The sequence below is a fragment of the Ambystoma mexicanum genome, chromosome 6p, assembly GCF_040938575.1.
Source record: "Ambystoma mexicanum isolate Mex_15411 chromosome 6p, UKY_AmexF1_1, whole genome shotgun sequence".
Classification (NCBI taxonomy): Eukaryota; Metazoa; Chordata; class Amphibia; order Caudata; family Ambystomatidae; genus Ambystoma; species Ambystoma mexicanum.
Window position 1 is genome coordinate 585,346,532 of NC_090935.1, and position 26,642 is coordinate 585,373,173.

A 26,642-nucleotide genomic window follows, 5' to 3' on the forward strand; every position below is an offset into this window, starting at 1 on the left:
CACCGCCAGAGCTTTGCTCATGTAAACCAAGCGTTGGTACTATGTTCATTTTGACTGCCACTACGCAGCCAAATCAGGAGATCTCCTGTTGTCACCACCTCCCTAGATCTCCGGTCATTTCCGCCAACAGCGGAGGAAAGTTGGTTATATAAACCTCCTGAGAGTTTGCTTGGGATGCGGACTCCCAGGTACGGAATAGAGTCCCGGGACCACTCTACGGGAGCTAGAGCGCACCCAGGCCATGTGATTTGTTGTAGTTCATCCTAAACCCAGAGGCTCGGAAAAACTCATCCAGTTCCCCCAACAGCGCTGCCAGGGAGGTGGCAGTATTGCTCAGTGTAAGCAGTACATTGTCCGCATAGAGGGACACCTTAAGGTCCTTGGCTCCCACCCTGACACCTTTATTGACCCTGCTGATCGAATCTGGCTGGCAAAAGGCTCCATACATAGTGCAAAAGTTAACAGGGAGAGCGAGCGGGCAACCTGGCTTGCAACTCTAGTGATGTTTAGGCTGGCCGGTGCTCCCCCATTCACTCGCAGGTGTGTGTACTGACTCTGATAGATTGCCATGACCCAGTTAGTGAAGTTCGGCCCAAACCCAAAACATTCTAAGACCCTCCTCAGATAAACCCAATTTACTCTATCAAAGGCCTTATGGGCGTCCAAAGTGATAATCTCCAAGTCTAGGTCCGATCTCACCCCAGCTCCAGTAGCCCCAGAGTATGTCTTACATTATGCTTTGCTCCCCGCCAGAGATAAATCCCGTATAATCCACATCTGAGCCCCGGCAAAACCCCATCATACAGCGGGCCAATATTTTGGAAAATAGTTTAGAGTTCACATTAGTAAGTGTGATGGTGCTATATGAATCACACATGGTCGGGTCCTTCCCAGCTTAGGCAGACGGACTGTTGCCGAAGCGCCCATGGACGGAGTGACCCTCCCGGAAGTCAGGAAAGAGTTAAACCCTACCAAAGGGGGGACCAAAATACTACTGAATCTTCCATAAAAGGGGGCCAAAAAGACATCCGGGCCCGGGGCCTTGTTCTTTAATGATTTTATAGCTAACTCCACTTCTCCCGCTGTTGTTGGTGCTTCAAGGCCTTCTTGGTCCTCCTGCGTTAGTCTAAGCAGCTTCGCCTCCTACAAATATCGGGTCTGAGCCTCCTCCAATGGGAGCTCCCCTTAAATGCAGCCAAAAAGTGAGCCTCCAAGATTCCCAATTTAACTGCTTCATCCCGCTGCAGCTTCCCTTCCCCATCCCTCAGAGCCTGGATCGAATTCCGGGTCTGGAGTTTACGCAATTTGGCCACTAGTAGCCGATTAGCCCGATTCTCTTTTTGCATAATAGTATTTCTTGGTTTTCATTATTGCTTGGGCCGTTCTATCCGCCAGGTGTGCTTCTAGCTGTTTTCGCGCCACACTCAATGCTTGCAGTGCTCTACGTGACCCTGATTTTTTGTGGTGCCGTTCGGCTTGGTTGACCTCCTGCTCCAGCCTCTCGTGGACCAGTCTCCTCTAGGGTATGCTGCAGCCCATTACTCCCCCCCCCCCCCCCTCACCACCGCTTTCATATCGTCCCACACAGTATCTTACGAGGGGCCAGACCCTTTGTTCTCCTTGAAATAGTTGAAGATCATTACCCTATCTCTCCGGTCAGGATGGGATCCCTGAGCCACGGGTCATACAGTTTCCACGGGCGCCTGGGCCTTGCAGGTCTAACCGTGACTGCCAGTATAACTATTACAGGTGTGTGGTCGGACAATGTATGTATGCTTATACTCGCCTCGCAGGCGCACTGGTACAATGTACTAGGTATTAATATTGGGTCAAATTTTGAGTAGCCCCCGTGAACATGTGAATAGAAAGAGAAATCCCTGTCACCCCGTGAGTCAACATCCATACATCCAACAGCCCCAACTCCCGGAGGAAAAGGCAAAACGCTGAAGAATGTTTAAAGTCTAGTTTAGTGGGTGGGAGTGTTTTGTCCTCCATAGGGTTTCGGACCAGATTAAAGTCTTCCCCCAGTAGGATATGTCCCTCCACGAATGATAATTTTTTGGGTGTGAGGCCTTCCAGGAAACCATCCTGCCCTACGTTTGGGGCATACAAGGACACCAAGTAAATGTTTGTTCCCAGAATAGACCATTGACACAGAGATATCTCCCCTGTGGATCTCGGAGAACCTTATTTCTTGTAATTGGGACTTGACTGCTTATGAGAATGGCCACCCCCCTCATTTCTCTCCACCTGAGGCAAAATACTGGTGCGGAAATTCCCTATTTCTCATGCGCCCCTCGTCCCGGGCCGACAGATGAGTCTCCTGCAGGAACACAATGGCATATCCCTCAGTTTGCCCAGGATTGACTTTCTCTTATTTGGGGAATTCAGACCATGAACATTCCATGTGCCCAATGCTATAGTGTCCTCCTTCCTGTTTGGCTCAGCTACATCAACCACCATGGTCCCCTGATTTTAGGTCACCATCCTGCCACCCCATCTCGAGTGCCAACTCTTTCCCATCCCCATTATGCTGGTGTCTGCCTCACGCACTCCAACTTGAGCATCTACCGAACATTTGGTAGATCCGTCTAGGACCCAACTTGGAGGGCGGATGAAGGCTTCATCCTCCATTGGCCTCCCTCAACCCCTCCGACTCCCTAGCCCAGCCTGCCATTACATTTCCAGCCCTGGGACCTCCCCCACCTTACCACAACCAACCCGGATCCTCCAGCATTACCAGAACCATGAAAACAAACCACCATGGCCACAGCCCCTTCAGGTCTTCCTGGTTGGACCTCTCAAACTCTTTGCTCTGCCCACCTTACACCATTTCTGTAGAGACCGCTTCTCCACCTCTCTGTCGGTCTCGCCCTCATGCCCCTCAATCAAGGCTCTCTGGGTTCCGTCGACCCACCGCCGCTGCCAAGGAGCGCATCAGCCATCGCCTTCCCTGGTGGGTGAAATGCAGGGCGGTGGGGAAACCACACTGATAATGTATCTCTTTTGTGCGCAACCGTTCAGACGGAGGACGTAGAGCTTTGTGTTTCATTAGGGTTGCTGCTGCCAAATCTTGGTACAAGGAGAGCAACATGTTACGAAAGGTGATAGTTGGCGTGGATATAGCTGCTGTCATTATGCGCTCCTTAAGTTAAAAGGAATGAACCCGGGTCAGAACGTCCGCAGGTCTGTCCTGGGTCGAAGCGTTGCGAGATCTAGTGCATCCTGTCCAGCTCCATGTCCTGATCTCCCGGTGCTTTGAGGATGAAGTGAAGCAAGTCGCTACGAAGGCTGGCAGTTCCTCGTCTCTTACTGTGGTAGAGATACCCTGGATGCGAATATTGTTACTACAGAACGATTCTCACCATCCTCCAGCTTCTCGTCTATGGCTTTGCAGCACGCCTCCAAAGACTCCAGGCACTTGGAACATTCCTCCACCCCATATGATTGCTCACAGTGTGTCCTCCACTTTCGACACTCTGCTCCGCTTCAGCAACTCTCATATCCAGAGCGAGAATTTTGTGGGAGAGTTCCTCTGTACTTTTATGTATTTACTTGCAGATTTCGGCCAACAAGTCCTTTGTGGACATTTGCATAAACATGGCAGGCAAGAGGTCTACATTGTGTACCTGAGCTGCCACCACCTCTCTGCGCTTGCCCTTGTCCGCCGTCTGCAGCATAGTTGAGATGTCCTCCTGTTTACCACTCTTTGGGGTTTTGGCCATTGCTGACAACATGGGGGGCCGGGACTCCGGCAGCTGGACACCCGTTCGGTCTGGCTCTCGTCTCAGGTGAGGTCAAGGACCCCCACGGGTGACCCTTGCTTCAGGAACCTCCTCCCGATTTTCAAAATGCAAGTGCAGTACCCCCAACCTATTCCGCCTATGATCTGCACTGGCACCCCCTTCCTGTTCACGGCTCTCCTGGGGTTGACTGTGCCCCAGATATTAATCAATTCTGCCGTCCACAAACAGGAGAAGACTCTGGGGGCAGCCGGGATGCGGCACAGGAGGTTGCACAGGAGCTCCCCATGCACTTCTTCCCCTTCAGGCCCCTCTTTGTGCACCTGGACTGTAGAGGTTATCGCATTAGGCTTATGAACTCTGGGGGTTTCCCTTGCTGGGTTGTTGTGGGTCAGTATCGTGGCTTTAGCAGGCAGCTGTTCTGCGCAGGCTGTTTCCCGCTCCCCTCCACTTGCTTCATTTGCTCAGCGTGGCACTGGGAGGCCATTATTGGGAGAGGGAACTTCCACACACCCCCACCCCCCTGCTCGCTTCTAGCTCACGGGGCACCATCCCGTTCCTTGGCGGTGCTACCAACGCACTGTTTAGTTCCCGCGTTGCATGCCTGCGCCGGGCCAGGCCAACAGAGCCCAGCCCACAGCTCTGCGCCTCCAAAGTGGGGGGGAGGGGACATGAGGGGAGGAACACCTCACGCCGGCATCCGCTCCATTCGATCAGCAGAGGCACCCCCCCACAACACCCCTCCCCCGGCAACTCTCCTCACTGTCTCAGCATGGAGTGTCGATCTTGCTCTCTCACTTCCGCCAGCCCCGGCTGGGCTCTCCACTGATCTGGCAGCACTCACAGCACACCGGGTGGCCCACAGCCGATGCAGCCAGGCCGGCCCCTCTGCTGGGCGCAGGGCTCGTCCAACCCCATCGGGCCACCTCCAACCGGCACCTCTCTCCTTCGTCCAGCACCCCTGGGAGCTCACACCTCACCAGCAGCGGCTCCGACCTAGGTCATCAGTCGGAGCCGCATATAACCATGACCTGTTCCTCACTACTCCGTTTGGTGTGTGGCTGCCATTTTTCAGCCCACCACGTGGATCCTCTGTGACAGCTTGCGGCAAGCAAACCGGCAACCCCAGGACCAGCAAACCTAGCAGAGTGTTGCTAGTGTCACACTGCAGACCATTCCACGATTTGTTTTAGGAGTTTGTTCCTCCGAAAGGCTGTTTTTCCTCCTCCGCCCTCTCGATGTCAGAGGCTCTTAGGTGGCCATCTTGCAGATGGTGTGCCAAGCCACGCACCCTAAAAAAGGTATTGTGTTGGTGTTTGTATTTTTCCACTTGGCAGATGAGAAACAAAACCCAGGATCCCCAAATATAACAAATTCTTACTTATCTTCGCAAGCCCCTACCAGCTTCCCTGCGTTTTGTGGCATAGATCAAGGTAGAGCAACCTTCGATCACTGTCACTGAGCATCATTTTACTTTTAGCCACTGCTGGCAGGAGGCGCCCCACTCATCTCTGGGTCTCTTAAACAGTGAGGATAGTGCCCCTGTCTTCTGGTTTTCTGTTATGGCTTTTTGTCTCTATGCCTTTCATATCTCCACTTTCAGTACAGAGGACCACATTACTAGATCAACTTGTGAATCTCCATCTGATCATGAGACAGAGTGGGGTAGCCACTGGTATACCACTGGAGCCTCGATCTAGTGGATTTATTGTCCATACATCCTCACACTATAATTTGCCATTAAACTATCATCTATCCATCTTCAAAATCTTTCACCCCTCCTGCACTATACGCAATCACATTTATCCTCGTAACCATTCATTCATACATCTTCCCTTACTTGGTCTTCAATCCTCCCATTCATTTTCACCCATCCACCCATCCCACACCCCCTCTTCACTCTCTGCTTCCCCTCATCATATCCCTTATTTCCCCCTTTGTCTGTTTTCATGAACTCAGAAAAGGTTTACACCATACTGTAGCCCAAAATATTGGTTTTGTCAAAGCTTGTTTCGGTTACTTTCAAACTGTTAAAGAGGCCGAATGTTTCCCAGCACCACTTTATCTACTACCCTCTGAACGCAGCCCAGACGATAGTATTCTCTCACCTGAGACCGGATCCCCAAAATCATGATATCATCCACCCTGACCAATTCTCTGAAGCCTCCCACCTTTGTGCTCTTTTCATAACCCAAGCTCAGAAGCAGTGGACTGCTGTCCAAAGGTAAATGGGGCTGGGGGGTATACAAAAGTACCTCATTGTGGCACTTACCTTGGCAGGCAAAAATTGAAGGGATGTAAAGTCCCTGGCAGTCGGAGGAATTGTCAGGACAGGGTCAGGGTCTCCACTTCACTTTTATCACCTTCTTGCCATCTGATCTATATGTGCCGGAGGACAGTTCTGGAATTTATAGAAGTAGGTGATGTATTATTTACCATCATTCTAACAATTATCACCTTTTTATTCAAGACTGGCAATGTTTTCAGTTCCCACTGATTAAGCGGATACATCCTGTTGTTTGCTATGCATAGTATGTCAGCAGCTCAACATAGGACCAGTGCCTCCAAAGCTGGAAGGAGAATAGTAAAAACAGGAGACAGGAATGAAAGGAGTTCTGCAGACCTTAAGTATAGGCTTTAACTATAGATCAGAAACAAAAGTAGTGAATAGAAAAGGGCAGGAAATACACCTACGAAAAGAATGCCTGGGTCCCACTTGGAGTGTGCACAGAACTGGAAGCAGGGTTTCCCAGTGTCAGAAAACTATTTTTCTGAGAATGTTGACATTGCAGTCCCACACTCTGAATGTTAATGGAAAGAAGCAGCAGGAGTAGACTTCTTTGTATGGACCCTAAGGCACTGTGGTAAGTCAAAATCAGGAGACAGACACAGGGCATGTGTTTAAGTCTTTTATTCTAGGCCTACTGTGTCCCTATACCTGGGGCTCTTCCTCGTCTTCCTTGATTTACTGCCCGCCTCCTGGCAAGTCGGCAATTGGGTCCCGTGATGGCCGCTGTCGCTTCTCATCTCCACTTGCTTCGCACAGGTATGCCACTGTGGCCTCCCTTTGCATCGGTGCCTCAACACTTGGAGGTTTATCACACCTCCTCCAGCCTTTCTGGCTCACTTGAACTCTGCGTGCTTCTTCCAACGGCACTTCTGATTGATTCTTTAACCAACACTCCTCCAGGGGACTGATCCACTCGCTTCTCTGCTGTCCCCCAGGAGGACTGTGGACAGTTGGAGTCAGAAACCAAACTAGTCAGTACAAAAGGGAGTTTAGGATTATCATACTTCTCTGCTCCCATATATCCAACAAAGAGCTTAGTGGAAGGGGGAAAGGGATGGTGACTGTTGCCTCTTTGTGGCATTTTCCTGTCCACCATGGGGACGAGGGAGTCACCGCCAGAGGGATTCCACTTTCCCTGTCCCTTAGGTGGTGTTAAGCATAGCAGGCTCACCTCCCTAGTCCCAAAGAGGGTGGCTCCCCCTTGGAGAGTTGATGACCTCCTTAGAATCTTCACAGAACAAATATGTTAACACTTCTCATAAGACTGAAGCCTGTGTGGTCCAGCAGGAATTGAACAGGGGCTGCCTCTTGAAATGGGATCCAGCACTCTGTTAACAATAGGACATAATGGAGGATGCCGAGATTAGATAAAGGATCGGTAAAGAGATTGCCCGTTAGCCCAGCAGCCAACTCTGGAAAAAGGAATTACACAGGCACTAGTGAGGACAAGAACAGCAACACCAACCTTCACAGAAATATCATGGGAAGAACAGGAAGTAGAAGTAAGCAAGGTTCAAAACCGAGAACAGGAAGTCTGAGCATAAGCAGGAGGACTGGAAACTAAGCACAAGAGTACTGGGGACAGGGAGAACTAGACTGGAAACTGTGAACTGGAATCAAGGCAGGGAAGACTGAACTGCAGATTAAGAACAAGGCCAATCAGGATGGACACACTGGACTAAGATAACAAGGACTCAACTGCAGACCGTCTCTAGGAACTAACTTCTGGACTGGAATCAAGGACTGAATTACAGATTGGAAACAAGGAATCTCTGGGCAGATATCCTGGTCTGCAGGTATAGAGCCAAAGGACTGTAAACTGTGAAAGGGAACTTTGGCCAGAGAGCAAGGGGTTAAAGGCACAGAAGATGGAAGACTGCAGAGGACCATGAGGAAGCTGTGGGGCTGAGGGTGGAGAGCAATGGCCTACAGGGCAGAGCAAAGGGCGTAGGAGCAGGTTCTGGCAACACCAGGCATAGCATCAGAGCTCAGTAAGAAATCTCTGCAAAGCAGGAGGTACTGTAAACGTGCTCAGTGCAAGAAAAAACGTTCTCCTGCAGGCAGCTGCTTAAATACCAACGCACTCTGTGCTCAAGCAGGTCTTCTAGCAGCACCTGGAGCACAACACCTGAAGGCAATCGGCCCTTCCATCCACAACCTGCCCCCAACATCATCAAACGGTGTGTATGATTTGAATGCAACACCATGAAATGATTCACCCTGTACAGTAATTTGTGAATATTCTGCTCTATGGCTCCTATTTGTTCAGCGTATCGATTTTTCTGAAAATATTCTCTACCTACATTCATGTTATCATAGAGGGTGGCAGTGTAGTTATATCCATTCTGGGATACAAGCCTCCTTCCAGCCCTGAGTGCCTGTGTGAGAAAGCACTTTACGTGGCCTGATATATCAAGCTCCTTTATTCAGTATTGCCATTTCTAGAACCATTTGATCCAGAACTTCCATATGCGTTTATACTGCTGTATCGTAGGGAAAAAAAATCTCTGGAATTGCGTCCCATCTGACACCCTTCTGTTTCTTTGGTCCATCCTGAATAATCGTTGACATGTGTAGTAGATTTGCAGTCACTTACAATGCACCAACATTTACGTAGCACTGATTGGGCACCTGTGTTTTCTTAACGCTTTTTCAGCATTTATCTTCAATGCTGCCTAATTCATTGTTAAGCTTATGTGTATTTCAGAATTGGTTTGTCATTCGGGGAAATCGGCTTATCCCTCATATGGCCTGAATGCAAAGCTCTTGAGTGGGGATTTTAGTTGAGTCACACCCCATACAAGATCCCTCTGCATTAATTTTTACCCAGCACTTTTACCTCCAATCCCAGTACTTTGTCTTCCCCTCCTTCCCATCAGATCATTGCTTCTACAACAAGAGGCCAATATTCACCTGCATACTGTGGTGTTTCCTCAAGGTCTCGGGAGCATCCCTACTAGTCTTTTAAAGATATTTATTGGGTTGTCGTAGGGAGTGGGAACATTTTGAACATGGCCGCTCAACCCCTGAGAGAAATCCGAAGAACTAATTACATAAAATTGTCTCAACCCCATTAAAAGGATATTTGCCTATTTCTCTTGTGATATATAGACTTAATTATTTGAAATGTGTAGAACAAATGTCTGCAGGCAATGCAGAGGTGTTGTATTCTCTTCCCTCATATTATGGTAAATAGGATTGACATCATCCACTGAGCCCTCAAACTAGAATGCCTGCTGAATTCACTCATCATGTCCATCGGCAGGGTGCAGGACCATGTCCATCAGGTATATGCAGGAATATGTACTCTCCTAGACCTCGCCATTCCCCCAAATCCTTTCAATAGCTGGTCTCCCCAGACTCGGCTCACTGGAGGTTGTAGAGCAATGAAGGAGTAGCAGTGGCCAGCCAGATTTGGACTCAGTTGAGCGAAAACAGTTTTTTCTTTTTTTGAAGTGACCATTCACGCCAACCCTTTACTAAACGTTTGGAGTATCATAAACCTATATATCAATTCCAGGGAGTCGAGGACTATCTTTGTATCAAGCAAGGCTATGCGGCGTGCTTGTGCAGCTTTCTCAGTTTTTGCTTCCTGGAGCTGGCCCTCATGAAGCCACTAAGATCATGATGTACAAGGTCTGAGACTACACTAAATAATATGTTAACCAAAGTGATTTCACCTCTACATTCAGTACCCAGATAGATTAATATGGTGCACAAACGTTATGATGGATTGTCAGTAATTGCATGGTAAACGGTACTCCTGCCTAATGCAGTTGCAGAGATTGTGTTTGCCAAGTTGGCCACCCAGCTTTATGTATGTTTGCGTGAATCCATTGACCCCAGGAGTCTTCCTGTTTTGTACTTGGCTGTTGTCTTGAAGGATTTCCTCCTTAGTTATGTCACTCCATAGGATGTCATTGTCTAGGACCCAGGAAGGTTCGTAATTGAATGTCCCAAACTCCTCTGTGACATCCTCCCACCCACAGTTCCTCTCCCGAGCAGACATTTGCTCCAAGTCAAGAATGTATGTTATACATGTAAATACATTATTTGCTTCATATCCAATTTCTGTAACTTGGCTTGAATTTTAATTTCTCTTTTCTTAACCAGCCAAGTAAGTTGCTTGTCTTGTCCTCAAACCATAAGTATGCCAAAATCTGGCCTAGAAGAACAAAGGTGTCTTTCCTGTCAGAGTAGCTCTAGGGTGATTTACACAATATCTTCCCCTCTGCATTCCCACACATTCCATTTCTTTATCACTCAGCTTATTGTTCTTCTTTAATCAGTGCTTCCTTATGTAGGTCTTGCAGGTCATTGCTGTCTTGATAAAATTGTGTATGGTCCCCGTAATACGACGTTGCTCTCCAAAGTACCCTTGTGATGGAAGTATTCCACTGTGGCTATTTCCGACATGTAGTCTCCTTCTCCCGGGGCGATTCTCCACTCCCCCCATGTCTGTTATCCTACATCTATATCCATACCAACATGAGAATGTCCAAACGTCACCTCAACAAGTAGTCTTCTGTCAACAATTGGCCATTGTCGCTTACAGAGCCAAATATATATGGGAAAGGGAGGCGTGCGATGCAACGAAGAACTAGTGTACATTGTTCCTCAGCTTCCTGCCTGGCTGATGGCCTCTGACAACGTCTTCAGTTGTCTTTGTCCCCGCCACACTGACTTGAGTGTGAGATCTATCTTTGTTTGTCCGTAACCCAATGTTGTCCCTAACTACTGTACCCATTGCCTGAGGTCTTGACGTCTGTCTACAAGTGGGATCCACACATGGCAGTATTGGATTGGGGTCCTATATGAAGCATTTCTTAAGAAAAGATCTAACTTCATCAGCTCTTTTCGTTTATTGAATTGAAGCTGCAGTTTTCTTGTAAGAGTAGCTACTTCCATATTATTTCGAACTGCAAAGTCTATGAGCTATGAAAGCATCTAAATGAAAACCTCTGTGTGCCATGGCGAGGTGTCGTTCCAGTCTTGTTAAGACGATAGAGGTGAGTCTAAATAATTGCAATTCACTTGAATATATATCTGTACTTAGTCGCATACGTCAACATATTGAGCAGGCTGGTGTTTCTCTTCAAGGCCCTCCTTCTACCCTTGTCCAGGGTTTAATTTATTGGGGATACAAAGGAAGTTGACAGATTTTCTATGGTAGGGCAAAAGGTCAGACTGTCACAAAGTGCTCACGACTCCCAACTGTAATGACCGCTTAATGTATTACTACCAGGTGACCCATATGTGAATATTGAGGGGATGGAATATGCAGGACCGTTTCGACAGATAGGTTTTGCTCCATACTTCTGTCAGTGATCATATGCAATCCTACAGTCATCGAGATGCGACTGAAGGGCCTTTTTCTGCATCAAACGAAGCCTGCTGGTATTCAAGTAGATTGACAGATGAGCTGCTCCAGATGCATAGTCTCCTTCTGATCAGATAGTTTCAATATGCTCTGTTGCAGTCAAATACGGTATCTCAACACTGTTGGGTACCTGTTCTCCATTGGCGATGCAAACTCGGCTGCATATCTGAAATGGTACATTAGAAGTTAATCATTGGAAGTAATTTACTTTTTTATGACTGTTTTCATTTCCCATTGAGATTTTTAAGTCTGTTAATTTGCCCTTGTATTATTGTTTAGCATTGTCCAATGCACTCTTAAGATTGACACTTGATTCCAGTTCCAAGCCACAATATTTGTTCCATGGCAGTATTTATGAACTGTAGGTGCATAGACCTACATCTGCCACGTCTTTCACTTTGTAATCCTCGACTAGATGGGCTAGAGTTGAATGTGGATTAAACCAATGCTTTCCCTTATGCTTTTACAGGTTGGTTGCACAAACGTAAGTCACATGCTTACACCAAGAGGCCATGTCTATGCTGAGTTTACTGTTTCACATTTGACTCCTGGAGAGTTTCTGTTGGTCACTGGTTCTGGGTCTGAACTACATGATCTCAGGTTGGTGAAGCTTTGTTTCCATTCACATTTTTAGATTTCTTTTCATTGTTTGAAAGTCATGCATTCACTCTCACTATCCCCATCCTCCTTCCTACTGGCTATGCTCCTCTGCTCTCATCACAGGTGCTTGTTTAATGTTTCCAGGTTTGTGAAGGTTGTCACACCCGCTCGGCTGTTAATCCTGAGCAAGTGACTGCCCAGCTAGTTTCTCAGATGCTGTGCTTCCTTGCTTCTCTGCGTTAAAGATTGCTTCTTCTACAGTTTGTACAGGTTATTTGCACCTAATCCTGTTTCCCAGTGAGCCTCCTTCCCACCCACAAAGGGCACGGGTGCACACCAAATGTCTGCTCAGAGTAGAATGGTGGCATTCCCAAAATTACGATGCCAGAAGCGCAAACCACATCATGTGCCATTTGCAAATGGGGCGCAATTCTGGTAATGCGGTGCCAGAATAATGGGAATCCCAAGCAAATGGCTTGGACATATGCCTAAAATGATTACAGACCGAACTGAGGGTCAGGAATATATTGTACACTGTGTTTACAACTGGTATTCCTTCCCATGTAATGCAGAACCAAAACCTCTGATTACTCAATCGGCAATCTTTTAACAGTTTTCTCCCCCCAGCTCCCCTGTACTGCGCAACCGACGCACAAACATCTGACGGGCCCCTTCCTAGGATCCAGAACCTGCCCCCTCCCCCCACTGCCTCTCCCATCCTCCAACTGGCCCCTTGTTCGAACCTAGCACAGGGGCCATGTTTCCCTCAATTCACACTAAGCAACTGCAATGGGGTGTGGCGTTGTCGCACGGCATATTACCATATATTGGGGATATCACATCCATTATATAAAGAGTGGCGAGATGGTAAGTACTATAAATCCCACTGAGGCCTCGTAGCCAGGTAAGAGTGTCTATTGCACACTCAACCCCTCCTGGTCCATTCCCCCGGCGCATACCTCCTATTCTTACGCCAAGGTCTATTGACATCTCGCCGACAAACTTTTCAGACGCATGCAAGTTACAAGGCCATGCACCAACTGTATCATTCAACCTCTGCTGCCACCATCAACTTGAAGACTTCTTTTTACCTTCAATTCTAGGGCAACTCACCTTCCCACTGCCCATTTACGTAACGTCCACACTATTGTCAACCACCTTGTCTTCCATGCAGCAAATTTCGTACTGTTTTTTTAGCTCTTTAGTGCTGTCACTATCATGTTGCTCCCGAATGTCGTGCAGTAACCCTATAATGCTTCATGTAGATTACTGCCTTGCCACATCATTTTCTGCAAATCTCTCAGCCCAATTACTCATCCTGTTGTGTTTTGTGCAAAAATGTTTACTCTACGTCATATAGCCATGCATTTGAACCTACTGTGTTTTGTCTAGCATTCTCATTGCGGTAAACTCCACATTTAGCCTTTGGTGTTCTGTTTAGCACCTTGCTGCAAACCCAATAGTCCATTATGTCTTGCCTAGCCAATCCCATTATGCCTAATCACGTAGTGCTACTCTGAGTACACCACACTGTACCTAGTACCCCATTGCACTTCCACCCGTGCTATAACTCCTCAACCGGAACTACAATCTTGGCTCCCTGCCGCCTCCACATGGCCACTCTACAGAGAGTAACGCTCGCCATGGCAACCCTCTTACCTCTGTTTCATACCATAGCTCCTACAGAATTCCTACCAGCCTCTCAGCCTTATTCACACCTTGCTGGTCCGAACGCATCTCCAACCACCAGAGCGAACAACTCCATTTCACCCGACGAATGGATCCACCACTTCACCTCCCCTCCGATACCGTTGGCCACATGTCCACTTGGCCTGAGGAACACGAGACTCTATTCTCGCCTCCTGCGCATTAAGATGTCAAACAGACTACATATTGTACCCACTCACGCCAACAAACATGTTTGCTCTCCTACACACCCTACCCCACCATCTGGTGCTTCAGATTTAGACAGACCAACCATCAAAGGAACTCTCATTAATGCACGTTCCCTGGTAGCCCATGCCCTGGATATTGCCAACCTTATTATCTCTAACCAACTAGGCTTCCTTGCTATAACAGAGACCTGGCTATACCCTGCGGCAGGTTCCATCTTAGCACTAGCTATCCCAGATAACTATACAATCATCCGAACAGACAGAGGCACTGGCAAAGGTGGAGGAGTGGCCTTTATAGCCAAATCACACTTGAGCTTTAGGGAATGCTCAATTGCATCATTCCCTTTAGCAGAACTCCCCTCAGTTAAACTCCCGCTCACAGCCACCCGCACCATTCGACTCCATTTTATCTACTGTCCACCCAGGACCATCACTTCCTTTGAGGAAGACATTACCCACCTCCTGACTCAAAATACCAAACCGGGGTCGCAAATCATCTTGCTGGGAGACCTTGACCCTAACACCTCTAATATAGACAACGCCATTACACAGCTTGGCTTCAAACAACGCATTAACGGACCTACCCATAGCAAGGGTAGACCATTGGACTGGCTAGCAGACCTAAACCGCTCCACTACTATCCTTAACAACTCACCCTGCGCACGGTCCGACCGCCACTGCATCACCATCACCTTAGAGAAGGACACCCACATTAACACTAAAATTGCCTTGTCCCCTCAATCCCTGTCCAGAAGTAATCGTAATATGACCTCAGACAACTTTTTACCCTTGCTACAGACCATCACTGATTTAACCCATAAGCTAGACATGGACCCATCTTCACTGGTAGACCTGTATAATGGCACCATAGAACAAGCGCTCAATACAATTGCCCCTCTCAAACTTAGAAAGGCTAAACCGGCAGCCCACTTAAATAAATGGTTCACAGCCGCTTTAAAACCACTCTGCAATGCCAAAAGATCAATCATAGGGCTCAAACCTTCAAGATGCCAGGGAGATGCCCAGCCTTAGTTATTAGTGGATAAAATAGCTCAGCAGGTTGAGCGCTCGCTGCTGCGATCTGAGCGTGATCTGCAGGTCGCAGATTCGAATCCCGGCAAGGCCACAACTCAGCCTTTCATCCTTCCGAGGTCGATAAATGAGTACCAATTTCGGTTGGGTGATACTGTATGTAAATATGTGCTCTGTAAAGTACTTTGGATTAAGGCGCTATATAAATAACACATCATTATCATTAAGGACGTGAGCAAAAGACCTAGCACTGTTCATCACTGCCTTGATTAATGCATCTTTTAATAGCTGCTCAGTCCCCAACAATCTTAAAGGGGCATGAATCATGTCTCTCCTCAAAAAACCTAACCTTGACCCTAACATACACACCAATTACAGACCTAGACCAGTCCCTTTTCTCCTAAAAATATTAGATGGAGAAGCCTATCTTCAAATTCAAAAACATCTGGAACAGAAAACCTTCTTGGCCTCCGACAATCTGGTTTCAGACCTAGGCACAGCACAGAAACTGCCCTCTTGGATTTAAAAATCCAAATGGATGAATCCAAAGATAAGGGTCACCTGGCTATCCTTCTATTGACGGACCTATCGGCAGCATTTGATCTCGTCGACCACCAGAGCTTGACCAAACATCTGTCCATGGCTGCTACTTTCTCTCCTAACGCCACTAACTGGATCCAATCCTTCCTACCTAATAGAACAACCAGGGTCTTCGCTCCTACAGCGTCTGCTGAACCAGTACCTATCCACTGTGGAGTCCCGCAGGGGTCCTGTGTGTCACCCACGCTTTATAATATCTTCACTAAGCTCCTCTTTGATCGTCTTGATAACCTGGGTGTCACTTACACGAATTACACAGATGACACCCAGGTCCTCATTACACTCACTGGTTGCTACAACAAAGACCCTAAAATACTAAGATTTATCTGGAAATACAGGCGTGGATGGCTGCCCACAGCCTTTGTCTAAATGACCACAAGACAGAACTTCTTATTGTTGGCTCCCAAGCGTGTCTGAACAGACTTGATTCACGTTATAAAACCTTCAACATTGATGGGAATATCATCAAAGTAGCCAAGGAAGTAAAAACCTTAGGCGTTTACTTAGATTCCACCCTCTCCCTCAAAAGCAAGTCAACACTACAGGCTCTACTACAGCATATACCAACAAACTAATCAATGCATGCAAACCCTTCTTGTCCACGAACAGCTGCCATTTACTAACCAGGGCCTTGATGTTATCCAAACTGGACTATTGTAACACCTTATTCCTTGTTACTAATGAGCGCAATCTCAACAGATTACAAGTCTGCAGAAAAATGCCCTGAGATCTGCCTTGAATATTCCATGCTCCAATTATATGTCTGCCATCAGACAGGATACACATTGCCTTCCAGTACGTGATAGAATCCTGCTGCGTACTCTAGTCATCACACATAAATGCCTTTCAAACACAGCCCCTAAATACCTGACTGACAACTTCTCGAGGAACCTACCCTTGAGACCTACTAGATCCTCATACCTACACTGCCTTAAAATCCCCAAGTATAAACTGAAAACTGCTGGGGGGTCTAGCTTCCCGGTGCTAGCGGCCAAGTGCTGGAATTCACTCCCTTCAGCTATCAGAGCTGAACCCTCTTTTTGGACATTCAGATCCAAAGTGCAAAACTTGCTCTTTTCCGAGCAACACTAACTCACACCCCAGCCACTATTAAACTCACTCTGCTGTTCTCTCTTCTATTACTCATGACCTTTTGTGAAACTAATGACCTAACTTGCTTGACCTTGTAGATTAGCTACCTACCACACTATCGGCTTCTGTACTCTACTCATTAGTTGTGTAGCGAGGACTGATCCTCCGCTTCTTGTATGTAATACTATTGTTGCCATGCTGACCAATCTGTAACCTGGTCTTTATACCTTTACCTTTTTCTTTGTAACTGCACTTGTAACGAATCAACTATGCTTAAGTGCCCAGATACCTTAGGGTTGGGTGCGCTCTATAAATAATAAACTGAAATAAACATACACATACACTAATATCGACTAATGTTACCTCTGAGATCATTGTTCATGAAGCTGGATTATAGAAACAAGCAAACAGGTATATTCTTATTCTGCAGGTTCTACAAGGGGATTGTTTAAAGGAATCTGTGCTTCTATGAACGTCAATGACGCGCTCGGGACCGTGAAAAAGTAACGTTTGCCTAGGAACTGGAGCTTCAGTTATGCCGGAAACAAAATGGCATATTGCATGTTATGCTCTCGGAGCATTTTCTTTACCCTAATAAACTGGTGGCGTTCCTCTTGACCCGGGATAGGAAAGTCGGGGAATATTTGGATGGTTTGGGAGCCCAGTCTCAGTTCTTTCTTTTCCAGGGCCAGACGAAGAAGATGGTCTCTGTCTCGATAGCTCAGTACTTTCGCTATGATGGGTCTGGGAAAGTCTCTTGGTTTGGGCCTGGGGGAGAGGGCTTTGCCGTAATGTCATCTAGCTTCTCATGCACCGCAGCGAATCCCTTTCGCCATAGCCCTCATCATGCTTGTCAGATAAGGCATTAGTGAGGGGGCCAGGAGGGCCGGGTCAATCTGGGCCTGGCTGGGCTGCCCCTGCTCGCCCTGGGAGTAGACCTTGCAAATGTGTCCATAGCGCCAGGCTTTTTTCCTCCTCCTGATCTTTTAGTCATGGTGGGCAACTAGGGTCTAGCTCTGGGGGTACGGCAAGCCGTACAATTGTGGATTAGGCCTGACTGTCGACAGAGGGGCACCCAATCTCCATGCCCGCCAGGTGGGTGCTGTGCAATCGAGGCCGGTGTGTAACGGTGCATCTCAGGGGGTACTGTGGCAGGAGAATTAATGGCTCAGTGGTCTATCCCAGTTCTTTGTTGCGGCCTCCCACCCCACAACACAGGTTTGCTTAAGTAGTGGTCAGCAGTGCATAATGGGCAATCAGCATTAGATATATTTCAGCTGACAGTTAGCTGGGACCCTGATCCTCAAAGCTGCCAGCCAATCCCCCAGGTAGTGCCAGAGTGGGGTTCTGGGGTACTGGGGTACTGCCCCCACCAATATATAAGTGCAGTCGGTCCAGGGCAAGCCCACCAGCCCAGCGCGGATAGTGGTTGTTCCCTGCAGCCAGCCGTATCTCTGCTTCTAGAGCTGCTAGGAGCTCGAGCTTCGGCACAAGTATGCCCCAGAGGTTCATAGGCTTATCTGTACAGCCATGTTTTAACTGCCATCGGATTTCGACGTCTTCTTTATAGATCTTCATGCCGTAGCACAGAGCCCATTGACTATGCTAGGCAGCCATTTCTCTTGGCTGCTCAACAGCACCCCCGGACACACAGACCTTTAAGTTGAACTTTCTGACTCAGACTTTCCTTCGTTTCTTTAGGTAGGGAAATCCCACCTTATTGTAGGGCAAGTTAGGCCTTCAAACATCCTGACATTTGAGTAAATAAAACATTTCTGCTTGAACTTTGTTGTCTGTGTCTTGCTTCATGATGCCGTCACACTTCACAGATGTCCCCTTGTGAGGCTAAGACTATAGCCAAATCCATTTGATTCTTAAGTACCATAGTTTGGATGGGCAACTGCTCGCAGGACAATGATGCAACAGTGACATTGGCACCGTATTAGACTAACTAGGACAAATGAGTCAGTCGTTTTCTGTTTATTTTGACCCCAAGGGCTGTTATCAGATACCCACCCATGCGACAAAGGATTCCCAATCAGTACTCCTCTTGGAATGGGTTGGAACAGGAAGCATAGGGGGGTGTCACACGATCGGCTTTCCAGCCCCCCTAGCGCCCTTATCTGGGAGGACCAGCCTACAGCATCTTGAAGCCCACCCCCTAACTCAATTGGCCTTGAAAAAGACTTAGGTTGAAACGCGTGTCGGCTGTGTAGCGATTTACCATGTCAAAAATTGTCATTTATTTCTACAATGATGTTTTCTTTGGTGCTAACTAACCAAAAATAAACAACCAAATTAATGACTAAGACTTGACTGGACCATATATTTGATTAATTCGCTCAACAGCGACCACTGGACCATCATATCCTACCGGCGCCCAACTGATCCATAGTTTGTCATCCCCATTAACCCCAAAAAGGCCCTTAGATCTTTCTTAGTTTTGGGAGGAGGTGTATCCATGGCTGCTCTCACTTTATCTTATGGTTGGACAGTATCCTTACCTACAAAAAATTCTACATATTTTACTGCAGATTGGGCCAATTTATATTTTTACATATTTGGGTAAGCAGTTACTCCTGCGGCTTTTAACACTCTCATGATGGTATAGAGGTGGTACAAGTGATCTTCCCATGCCTTACTATGGATAATGATATCATCAATCTAAGCTCTAGAAAATTCTGAGTAGGGTTGTAATAACTTAACCATAAATGTTTGGAATGTTGCAGGAGCAGCATATAATCCAAAGGGTAGGACTTTAAATTGAAACAATCCTAGAGGAGCGGAAAATGCTGTTTGATCTGTCAGGCCCATATAGAGGTACTTGCCAGTATCCCTTTGTAAGATCTAAGGTTGAAAGATATAATGCATTACAGAGTCAATCTATCAGATCCTCAATGCGTGGCACAGGATATGCATCAAAAGCAGAGATGGCATTTACTTTGCAAAAATCTCTACACAATCTCCAACTTCCATCGGGTTTTGCCATCAACACGATAGGAGAGGACCACGGACTACTGGTTGGTTCAATGATGTTGGCTTCCAACATGGTCTGAATTTCTTTAGCTATAATTTCTTTCCTAGCCTCTGGTAATCTATAAGGTTATAAATATACCACTTTACCAGGTGTTGTGCGGATATGATGATATGCACCTTCCACTCTTCCAGGTTTCTCCCAAAATACGTCTGTAAATTATCTTATTAAATCCTATAGATCTTGTAGATCTTGTTTTTGATTTGTTGTTAAGATCAGGTGAAATCAAGGCCTTATCTTCTACATCTTCCTCGAGTAAACATGACAATATTATGATTGGTGACTGAGCGATTTTCCTTCCTATATATATATATATATATATATATATATATATATATATATATATATATATATATATATATATATATATATATATATATATATATAATAAACCTGGGTTTTAAGGCAATGGTCTGGTTGTGCAACCTTATAATTACATGGACCCATTTGCTGTGAGATTTTGTATGGTCCATGCCATCGAGACACCCATTTATTTTCAGAAGTAAGTAGTAAAACCATAACCTTTTGACCTATTGAGAAGGATCTAGGTGATATTATAGGCGATCTTTTGTTGTTCTTGGGCCTTGTTCCTATTAGTTTGCACCAAAGCTCTCACAGCCTACATATGTTCTTTTAACCTACTGGCTGTTTGAGAAAATGGAATAGGGGCTTCTTTTTTCTTCCCAGGTCTCTCGTAACATGTCAAGAACATCCAGAGGTTCTTGTCCTTATAGGAGTTCAAATGGGGAACAACTTGTGGATGCCTGGGGGGTGGGGGGGTGGTTCCGAACAGCAAATAAAGCCCATCACTTTGTCTCAATTTCTTCCATTTTGTTCAATTAATTTCCAGAGCATGGTTTTAAGAGTCATATCTCCCTACTAAACCATCTGGGTGGGGGTGATACACATGTTTGAAGAGTAACGATCTGTAACAATGCTTTGAACTCTCCCATAAGTTTACTCATAAAGGTAGATCCCTGATCAGTTAAGATTGCTTTTGGAAACCCTACTCGGGAGTGGGTGGTGGTGGTGGGGGGGGGGGATTGGGTGTTTAAACTGTGCTGAGTGATATTTTAGCTCAGAGGAAAGTCTCCAGGATAGCGGGTAGCATAATCAGCAATCACAAGAATGTATTTGTTGCCCAATTTAGAGGTTTCCAATGGGCCAACAATATCCATAGCAATGCGGGAAAATGGGATCTCAAATATTGGTAATGGATTTAAAGGAATTGGAGGTGGTTATATGTGTGCTGGTTTTCTGACTTTTCACATGCTTGGACAAAGTTCTTAATATGTGCATAGTTTCCAGGCCAATAAAATCTGTTCGTGAGCATGGGTTTTATATTGACTCAAATGACCTCCTGTTAGATGCAAATGTGCTATCTCTATAACAACCTGTTTGTGAACTTTAAGGATTACCAATTGAGTTCTATTTAGTCCTCCTAAAATAGTATCTCCTCCATGTTTCAAAAAGAAAAATGATCCTCCTTTCTCCCGACCCTCTGCTTCTGATATATTTTGTATAAAAGCTTCTGTCAAAAAAGAATCATTCCTTTGAGCAAAATCTAAGTCGGGAAGGATCTCAGGTTCTTCTTCTGGAGGTTTTCTAGGTTCTGATTTGGAAGGATTCTCAGATGATTTATTGGCTTCCCCAAAACCTTGAGTTCCTCTATCTGAACTATAATTTCCACTTTCTGGAATAAGTTTAGGGACATCAACAATAACTCAAAATAGTGTTCCAAACAAAAAGTTCTGAGCTACTTCAAGCTCTGACTTATTCGTCAGCTTTCTCTCCCAAATGTCAATAAGTTCACAACAAAGTTCAATTTGTCTTCCTGTTAGCATCAGATGAAATATGGTTTATAAAGGTTAAGGTACCCTTGCCCAAGTTCACCACAGTTCCTGGGTAAATCAGTCCCAGGACACCAAAACGTAGGGTTCCCTTCTTATTAAATTCCAATTCATTGTTCATCAGTTGTGTTCAGCTTATATCATTGTATTCAAAGAAATAGTTCTTGTTATTACGTTTGCTTTCATGTAATTCAATATGTCTTTGCTTCTAAATCTAGATCTTCAACTTATGTTTCTTTCACTATTTTCATTCAATGTGTTATTCAATTGAAGGAAATTGGTTCATTTAATTTAGTACGCTATGTTACTTTCTCTTGTTTCATTCAGTTCTTTGATTCAATGTCAATAATGTTGTTCGTTTCATATAAGTAACATTGTCTGCTTCATTCAATGCATGAAGTTACTTTCATTAGTTTGATTTAGTTCGCCATTCAATATAAGTAATGCATTTAGCTTTGTTCCATATATTACGTTAGTAGCATTTATTTAATTCAGCTCAGGATTCGGCATAAGTAACGTGCTTCGTTTCATTCATTTGACCGGTATTGTATTTTCGGTCTTCTTAGAGCACTCTGGGTATTGCGAGTGTCCCAGACACTTACCGCGTCTTGGCAGCTCCTTCTTTCTGCTTTCGGTTTCCAGGGGACAGCCAAATAGCCAGGAGCTTCACAATGCACTCGCCGGCTGTTCTGAGGGGCTTCACTTCGCCTTTCTGCAGTGCCTCCTGCTCGCCTACCCAGCTGGGGATCCTCTGATCCGCAATCACCTTCCATGGGATTCCCAGGACTTCAGCTTCCACTGTGGTCCTCTTGCTTCAGCTTCTGCCTCCATTTTAATACACTTGAGCTTTACTAATAGGCTGGAGGTGTAAGTTAAGGGCTTGTTTTGTCCGTCTTGCTTGACCATAATTAAACCAATGAAGAGGACATACTTCACCTTCAGGCCTCTTCTACGTCCCAGTATTTGAATGGGCGGTAACCTTCATGGCTCCTAGTAGTCTCAGTACTCAGTGCAGGTAAGGGGAGTGTAGGGTTGCAGATACAGACCGGTCATATCGTGGACACATAGTTATACGGGGTGGCCCGCGTATGGGGCCACATCCAAATGGAAGTGACGTTGGGCTAGGGAGGCAGGCGGAGGGGCAAGGTCAGTTCGGGGAGTTCAGTTAAATAAAGAAGACGTATTAACAAGCCGCTCCGCTTGCCGTGTCTTATTGCGGTCACAACGGTGACCTCCAGTGTGTGTGGTCAGGCTGGGTGTCGGGCAGTCCTCACACACCCAAGCCCTCACATTGACGATGAAGCAGTTAGACATGCACAGAGCAGCATACGTGCAGTCCAGCAGAGGTCTTGCTGGGAGGCCGCGCGGTGAACTACGTGCCAGGGAAGGATGCCATCCAGCATGGTCTACGTGCGTCGGCGCGCCTCCCTGTTGTAAGCCCACCCTCATCCTGAACTGCACATGTGGCCTCCAGTCCCCAGCACCTGAAACGGAGCCAAGGGAAGCACCCTTCCTCCTCTTACAACACCGGACAACATCGGAGGCCACGCTAGGCCAGTGGGGCAGGGGGAGGAGCAGCAGTCTCATTAAAAGGGGAGGGGAGCATCATTTCCCCACAGCCACACACAGTCAGAGACACATGTGGCCTCCTGCGCCACCAGATGAAAGGGGAATTTGCACTGTGCCAAGGAAAGTGAGGCATTTCTTCCCCACCTCAGCATACAGCTGTGAGGCCAGCAGCCTCGTAGGGAGACGTTCCCTCGCAGCATAAGGCCACATTTGGCCTGGGGACCACACCCTCAACTCGGCTGCAGGCAGGGTGCAACGGCACAGGGCCCAAGCACAAGGCCATGTTCTGTGCAGGTAGAAGGACGGCAGAACCGGGACAGTAACTGAACAATCTAAAAGGGACAACTAGACTACGCGCTACAGGCCTTATAGGGGTCCCCTGCACCGCCCACCATGTCAGATCAGGAGGCTTCCTCCACATCCGGCGATGGTGCACCTGGAGGCGCTGCTGGACAGGCAAACCCATCTGGGGTGCCACGCAAGTACTACACCTGCCTCATGCGTTTTGATCTTTTGGATACCAGTAACCTGGGGCCCTGATGGGCAATATGGCCGAGGGACTTCAAATTTTATGTGGAGGCCATCAGTCGCACGCTTAAAGAACTCTCTGTCCATGTCAGTGGGACAGGCTGTGCGGGACATCACAGGGGAGTTACTCGTCCTGGACACAGCGTCATACTGCAACCTGCATGGCAAACTGTCAGAATACTTCGCCCCCCACACCAACATAGAGTATGAGAGGCACATCTTTCATACAACACATCAGAAGAAGGGGGAGCCCCTCGACAGCTACGTCATGAGGCTCCACATGGAGCTCAAATACTGCAAATTCCACCGTTATGCAAATGAGGAGGCCCTGCGGTCTCAAGTTATTGCAGGCTGCGAGTCACAAGCATTCAGGAAGAAGCTATTGTAAAAGCAGCGCTCTCTGGAAGACCTCTTAGCACTAGGCTCAGATGGAAGTGTCTTTAGAGTCCCAGCTGGATAGCTTAGGGAAGATCACCATACAACACAACCCACAGAAGCAGATGCCATTAACAAAATGTCCACAACGCCGAATCAACTTTGCAAAAGGTCAGAAGCTACATGCTTCCTGTGCGGATAGGAGTATCTCCACACGGGTGAATGCCCCAACCTGGGGCAGCAATGTGTCACATGCGGGGGAGATGACCACTTCCGGGTTGTCTGCAAGAACACCCCAGTCAACACGCCCAGGCAATTGATCAGAAGGGGAGCCAGAGGAGAGAGGAACGCACAACATCGGACCACGTACACCGAAGACCTCCAGGCTCCCGAGGGTGTTAGGCGCACTGGCAGGAGAAGATTTGTCTGATAGATAGAACTGAGATCCCCATCAAGCAGGGAATCCCCATTATCGGGAGACGACCAACGTAAGAAAGACTGTGTGGGCCCTAAATAACAGCACCGCCACCCAACATAGCCCCATGCTCCTGTTGCACATCAACAACACCCCTCATCGATAGAGGGGCGACAGTAAATATTATAAGTGAAGAGGCCTACAATGCCCTCGCCCAGCCTCCGAAACTCAAACGGCCAACGATTGACATTTTTCCATATGGGTCGACCACGCCTTTACCTTGCCAGGGCATGACAACAGCCTGTTGCACTCACAAGACTTATGCAGCGAAGATCCCGCTACACATCCTAAAGATGGAAGTCAACAGCTGCTGCATACTCAGTTTCAGGACAGCGGTCGACATGGGGCTGGTACACATCTTATACCAGTTAATGGCACATAAGTACTTTGCCATTTCAGAAGATGTGGAAGCAGCGTTCCAGAAATTGTCCAAAGGGCTGGGAAAACTGAAACAAAGGAAGATACAACTGCACATACATCCCTAAGTCTGGCCGGTTGCCCAACACTCCCGGGGCATACCCGTGAATATACAGAGGCAAGTGGAGGAGGAGCTAGACAAACTCCTACAACCGCAGGTGATCGAGTCAGTCATCGGTCCATCCCCGTGGGTGTCACCCATTGTCGCAGTCCCCAAGAAGTCACCAGATGGATCCATACGGTTGTGCGTGGACATGCAGAGAGCCAATGAAGTGATCGAGCGCGAACGTCACCAAGGATCACTGATATGATCCACATACTCCACCGAGCGAAGGTATTCTCCAAGCTGGACCTCACAAAATGGTATCACCAGATAGAGATAGCACCTGAATCTCGCTACATCACCACTTTTGCAACACACCTGGGTCTGTTCCAATATAGAAAGCTAAGTTTCAGCATTTCGTCGGCCGCCGAGATATTTTAGGAGGAGAGCCATAAGGTCATAAGACATGTGCCCAACCACCTCAACTACTCAGACGACATCTTGGTGTTTGGAAAATCCAAGGAAGAACACAATGTGGCCCTGCACAGAGTGTGTGCTGCACTCGAGGCCGCCGGCCTCACCCTCAACAAATCCAAGCGTGAATTCGGAAAAGGGTTGCTTCGGTTCTTTGGGCATATATTTTCAGAAAAAGGTATGCAACCTGACCCGGACAAGGTAGCGGCGCTCAACACGGCACAACCCCCTCAGAACATGTCCGAACTACGGTCTTTTCTGGGTCTGGTGAGCTATTGCTCCAGATATCTTAAGGACTATGCCACAGTAAACAATCCGCTTCGACTACTCGCATGCAAATACCAGCCATTTGAGTGGTCAAGAGACTGCCAGAGTGTATTTGAAACAATTCGCAACAACATTTCCCGGGCCGAAGACATGGCGTACTTCAATGCACAAAGGAAGACCGAAGTGATCGTAGATTCCAGCCCGGTGGGGCTTGGTGCAATCTTGATGCAGAGAGACCCCACCGACCTTTCCAACGTGTTTATCGTCACTTACTCCATCAGGAGCCTCACGGCAACGGAATAGGCATACTCTCAGGTGGAGAAGGAGAGTTTGGCAGTGGTATGGGCCTGTGAATACTTCCACCTGTTCCTGTACGGGAAAGCGTTTACAGTTATAACAGACCATCAGGCCCTCCTGACGATCTATGGGAATCCCAAGGCCAGAATGCCCCCCAGGATCACCAGATGGGGATTGCGCCTACAAGATTACAAGTTTGACATCCAACAACGCCCGGGCAAGGAGGACAATCCGGCAGACTACCTATGCCGCCACCTGATAGTCCCGGCTCTCATGGGGCCCTCCATCGCGGATGCTTACATCAACTATGTGGTGCACCACCTCCAACCATTCCCAGAGGACTGGGCTGACCTAGTGGGCGCGTCTGAGCAGGACAAGGCTCTCAGCATAGTCGCTCTCTGCATCAAATCAGAAAAACCCTCCTTTCTTAAACAGCAAGCCAGGAACAAGGCTGAGGCCGTGAGAGATGACATCCGGTGTCTAGACTTGGTAAAGGACGAGTTGTCCATCGTGGATGACCATGTCATCCTCAAAAGCTGCAAGGTGGTCGTCCCTGAGGCTCTACGGGTGAAGATAATTGGGCTGGCACATGAAGGCCACTGGGGGGTCGTGTCAACGAAGCGCCTTCTTTGACAAAAGGTGTGGTTTCCCAAGATGGACACCATGGGGGAGGAAATAGTA

The 26,642-nt window shown here is 47.3% G+C and overlaps 1 protein-coding gene across 1 annotated transcript in view; it reads left to right on the forward strand.

Moving 5' to 3' along the window:
* The window catches only part of DMGDH (dimethylglycine dehydrogenase), an 834,031-nt gene that overhangs the window by 540,879 nt on the left and 266,510 nt on the right, over nucleotides 1-26,642 (forward strand). Inside the window, exon 11 of the mRNA XM_069627418.1 lies at nucleotides 11,883-12,013. Within this exon, the coding sequence (XP_069483519.1) occupies nucleotides 11,883-12,013 (131 nt within the window). The remainder of the gene's footprint in view (nucleotides 1-11,882; nucleotides 12,014-26,642) is intronic.